This window comes from Nematolebias whitei, chromosome 4, assembly GCF_014905685.2.
Source record: "Nematolebias whitei isolate Nwh7 chromosome 4, NemWhi1, whole genome shotgun sequence".
Classification (NCBI taxonomy): domain Eukaryota; kingdom Metazoa; phylum Chordata; class Actinopteri; order Cyprinodontiformes; family Rivulidae; genus Nematolebias; species Nematolebias whitei.
In genome coordinates, this window is record NC_056501.1 from 51,518,261 (window position 1) to 51,523,532 (window position 5,272).

General features: G+C 44.0%; 1 protein-coding gene across 1 annotated transcript; it reads left to right on the forward strand.

Moving 5' to 3' along the window:
- Positions 1-143: 143 nt before the first annotated feature.
- Positions 144-3,345, forward strand: LOC119409168 (N-acetyllactosaminide beta-1,3-N-acetylglucosaminyltransferase 2). The gene is made up of 2 exons (XM_037676030.1): positions 144-211; positions 1,838-3,345. The coding sequence occupies exon 2, from the start codon at positions 1,842-1,844 to the stop codon at positions 3,219-3,221; it is 1,380 nt and encodes a 459-aa protein (XP_037531958.1). The 5' UTR covers positions 144-211; positions 1,838-1,841; the 3' UTR covers positions 3,222-3,345.
- The last annotated feature ends 1,927 nt before the right edge of the window (positions 3,346-5,272 follow it).

A 5,272-nucleotide genomic window follows, 5' to 3' on the forward strand; every position in this document is an offset into this window, starting at 1 on the left:
TGTCCCTCCTGACTCTGGCTTGCACCTGTCCCTCCTGACTCTGGCTTGAACCTGTCCCTCCTGACTCTGGCTTGCACCTGTCCCTCCTGACACAGACCAGAGTGAACTGTCTCCTCTGGTGCAACAGGCTTTCACACAGCGGACGGGCTGGAGCATGAGCAGCTGAGTGAACGCCCAGTGTTCAGTGAAGACAGACGCCTCCTTACAGCAGGTAGGAAAACTAGACACTTTACTCAGCAGAGTAAAAGTAGCAGATCTCTTTGCATCGACTTGTTTATATTACAAAACTTTACACCATATTCAGCTTCCATTTTAAATATCGAATAACTCCTTCTGTTATTTTTAATGACCGACTTTGAAGGAACCTCACAAAAGTAATTTAATTTAAAAATTCAAAAGATTTTCAGTCTAAGAAGTGTTTGTTTTTCCTTACTGTCATTTAACAGAAGTTGTTTAAGGTCATGTAGAAACACCACCTGGTGTTTGAATTTGTCCTGAAAGAAGTGAGTGAACCTGTTCACAGCTTTTCTGGACCAACTCTTAGATGAAACTAAAGTCGTATAATTTTTTGTCTGTGTTTTTCTTTACAACTCCTCTAGGCTTTGTACCTTCACATTCAGAGTTCATGTTTCTTCTCTACACGATTAGACTTTTTAAGTTCTAAGATGTTAGGCGTTTGTTGAAGCACGTAAACAGCGTTAGCTTCAAATTCCCTGAAGATTTATTGTGTGAACACAAAGCAACGCTCGCACATTTTTCTGAAGTCCTGATGAAATGTAAACCTTAGTTAGACAAAAAACTGACCCTGAACCAGTTTTAACAGGTTTACATAAAACCACAGGTGGTACGTGTTGTTTCCCAAGGGCCACTAATCAGGTAGTTAGGGAAGAGAAAGGGTGAAGTGAGAAGGGTAGATCTATTTACTGGTCAGCTGGTTAGTTAAACTAATTACTGCAATCAAAAATCATCAGGCAGCCTGAGCATGGTGCTACATGTGACACCCCACCTGTGGTGTCCAGTCCTGGTCCTGGAGGACCACTGTCCCTGCTCAGGGTCCGCTCATCTCCTCAGCAGCTCTGCATTCTTCACTTGTTCATTCCAGTGTGGGACTCGTCCTCTGAAGCAGAGAAACATGTACGATATGTGAGATAGGACCACCCTTGTGTCAAACAGCACCCTGAGGGCACAGGAGCTTTTTTTGTAAACGGCAGACGTGAGTTAACTGAAGTTTTAGTCCAACTTTTAAAAGAACTAACTCTACCGGGGAAATGGGACAACTTTGGGATTAAAAACGTTGTGAGGGTGCTGAAAAGGTTTGGACTGATGTCACATATAATGCCATGAGGGTTGGCTCGAATGTTTCAGGTCCATTTTTAGTATATTTTAATTTGTATGAGTTATAAACTGTTGTAAAGAAAACCCAGAACATGAATCAGTCATTGGCCGTTTAGTTTCTAAAGATCATAATCAGCTGACCTGGAGACCTGGAACAGGTCAACAGGGTGCTTGTTGTCAAAAACTGATTAAAGAGCTTGTCTGCCAACATCAAGCTAACTCTTGTTGTTCATTCATTAGAGGCTGTTTTTATGAGTGTAAATAAATAATCAAACTAATAAAAATCATGTTCCTCAGACCATGATGCTTTCTTTTGTTTAATCAATCAATTCACTTTGGAACCACGGCCGGCTTGGGTTTAACTCTGAAGTGTAAGGTGAAGTTTAAATAAACCAGTTCAGTTTCATAATGCTTTTCAAATCCAGCAAAATGTAAAAACAATAAGAGCATTTGCAGACGTCCCTTTGGATCCACTGAACTTGTTTCGTTTGTGCGTTTGCAGGTGAATGGCGCGGTGTCGCTGGCGCAGAGTGCTGCTCTGTTTGTGCATGCCATGCTGCTTCCTGGTCTTCCTCTACATCTCCCTGGGAGTCTTGATAGTTATGAACATGACTTCCACGGCAATACAACCTGCCATTAAGCCAAGTCCAAGTTATTTTATAGCTCCAGTCTCTTCAGGTAATGCCAGCGTTGCTCATGTCCCCAAAACCTTCTGGGAACAACACGTTCATGATGACGCCTTTTGGAACAAGCTCCAGAGATCCGTTGACCACCACTTTAACCACATTCTATACCCCAACATGGCCAAGAAGGCGTCAGACAGAAGCAACTTTAGCGACTACTTGCTGAAGGAAACCTTCTCAAAGATCATGAGCACAGAAATAATGAAGAACTTGGAAAAGCTACCAATGGACATACAAGACTTTATCACCAACATGCAAAGGAGGGACTACCCTGTGCTCATCCAACCACGCGGAGTATGTGGAGTTCGGGGAACGAATGAGAGGGAGCCCCCTCTCATTCTCTTGGCCATCAAGTCAACAGAACTGAACTATAAGAACCGGAAAGCCATTCGAGAGACTTGGGGTCGGGCGGGATGGGTCCAGGGACAGAAAGTCAACAGCAGCAACAAAGAGCTAGTTGGAGGATACGTTCGAAGAGTGTTCCTGCTTGGCAAAGAAAGTTCAGCAGATATGGATGTGGATATATCCGATGTCCTGAGGATGGAGAGTCAACGGCATGGAGACATTCTGCAGTGGGACTTTAAGGACACATTTTTCAACATCACTTTGAAGGATGTGCTCTTCTGGAGCTGGTTCGCCCACCACTGTGATCAGGCTCGCTTCATCCTGAAGGGAGACGACGATGTCTTTGTCAACACCCCAAAGCTGATTGCCTACCTCCACCATCAGTTTAAAAAGCCAGAAGTCAGCAACAGCATGGAAGACTTCATGATGGGAGAAGTTATCATGGCTGCCCAACCTAATCGAGACAAAAGGTCCAAGTACTTTATCCCACCCGGCTTCTACAAGGGGTTCTATCCTATGTACGCAGGCGGGGGAGGGGTGGTGTACTCGGGCCTGCTGGCAAGGCGTTTACTGAACATATCTAGAACAGTTCACCTGTTCCCCATCGACGATGTCTATGTAGGAATGTGCATGGTTCTGCTCAATGCCCACCCCCTGCACCACCCTGCCTTCCTCACCTTCGACCGATCTGAGCAGGAAGAGGATGAGCTGTGTTCGTACCACACCATCCTGTTGGTCCACAAGCGAAGCCCAAAACAGTTGGTGCGACTGTGGGCCCACATAAAAAAGACACAAGAACAATGTCAGGACGTTCCACTAAGAGACACGAAGAAAACGGTGGCAGCCTCTGCTAACTGAGCTGTGGAGAAGTTAGAGCAGCGTGTGAACACACTGCCTCGGTCGTGACTCAGACGTCACGTCCACCGACATGATGGCAGCGTGCCGAACGCACACAAACCTACAAACTGTATTAGCGAAGGACTGGTAGAGTTCAGATATCAACAGTATAAACTGTGAACATGCTCAGGTCACTGTTGAAAACTCCACGCATGTTGTTTGTATTCATCTTTTGTCATCCCAATCATGAGGAGTCTACGTCGAGTGACAAACTAAACTAGAAGCACAACAAGAAGAATTCAAGAAATCTTTCTTCAACAAAGAATAATTTGTCCAGAGGAACGGACTGAACACTGTTAAACTGGAAGCAGTTTTCTCAAGGACTGGGGTGGCTGGTTTACATATGGGTGGTGGCAGCCATCTTGGATTTTAACATGACAACCCAGTTTTGAACAGGACCTTCTTACACCTACATGTGGTCGCACATCAAAATGGAAACTCACTTATTCTCCAAGTTATCATGCTCACAAAATGACGGACGGATGGAGGTGGGAAAAGATGTGGGACCAAAAAATAAAATAAATTAAAATAAATCGTACAACCTGATGTAATTTTCTTGGCCAGACTCAACACATTCCTGGTGTTGAGATATTTCATCCTTCAAATAAAGTATCTTGTGTGAATGAACGACTCGTCATCTCGCTCTGTTTGGTAAAATGATGCACATTACAAATGTAGAGGGAAATGACTTTTTATTAGGACTTTGAGCCGTTTTAATTTAAGAAAGGCGTTTCTTCGAACATGACAGCAGGCACCTTGCTCAGAACCCGTTTCTCCAGATACCTTTGTAATAAAATTCATGTTGTGCTTCTTACTGAACTGGTTCCAGTGACATCACAGAGAAACTGTCAGCTATTGTTGCAGCATTTAACCTCCTGAGACCCTGCGTCCTCATGTGACATCACATTCTGCCTTTGCTGTGCCTTCTCCTTCACTCTGTTCAAGTGTTTTATACTTTGTTAACCACGTTAATGTCATGCTGTAAAATTATCTCACTGTCCCCATCTGAGGCCTTTTTTTAACAGAAGAATGTCATAACCATAAACTCCCTGTTGGAAGAGGAAGCTCGATTTATGCACAGATCAGGTCCATGTAATCACAAATATCTGGAAGATGAAAAATGCATCGCAAGCCAGAGCTCAGGTCTCAGGTTAAATAAAAGTTTTTGCTTTTCAGCGCTGAAAAAATGAATCCTCAAATTAACCATGAAAAATATTTAAGAAAATGTGCTGTGAATAACTTGAATACAAATTGCTGACCAGCTACAACTGCAGGGTTTTCAACGAAGATCTCGTGTAGAAAGTGGTTTCAGGTCAAAGGTCAACATTGAGCACAGTTTGACACAATATAGAAAGTCCTCATACGATCCATTCGTACTTCACGCACACGTTTGAGTTGGGAACGACGCACAGCTAATACCACTCCTAACTTCAGCTCAGTATCTGTTAAAATTATGGAACTAAAACCATTTTTTGTTTGCTAAGGCCAGCCCACTGTGGCAGCCATCTTGGATTGAGTTACTCCTAAAGTTAAACAAAGAAGCAAATCTAGTGGTCGAGTGTTAAAACCTGCACTTTTCAAAGGGTGTCAGCTCAATCATGCAGGTAAACACATCACTAGAAGTTGCATCACATCATCTGGAGACAGGGTGAGCAGTTACAAGATGTGTTGGTGCTCAGTGTGTGGTGGCCAGGACAAAGTGTCACTGGCCTTTCAGGGGGGTTGAACTTTTAAAATGTTATACATTTTTGAGCCCAAAATCAGCAGCTGGGTGAACGGTGACAAGTTTCAAAGACAACACACACACACAGCAGCTAAGATCTGCAGACGTCTACGTGAAATCATCTTGTTAGACTGGCACCTTACAGATGAACACACACACACACACCCACCCCACACACACACACCCACCACACACACACACCACACACACACACCCACCACACACACACACCCACCACACCACACACACCCACCACACACACACACCCACCACACCACACACACACACC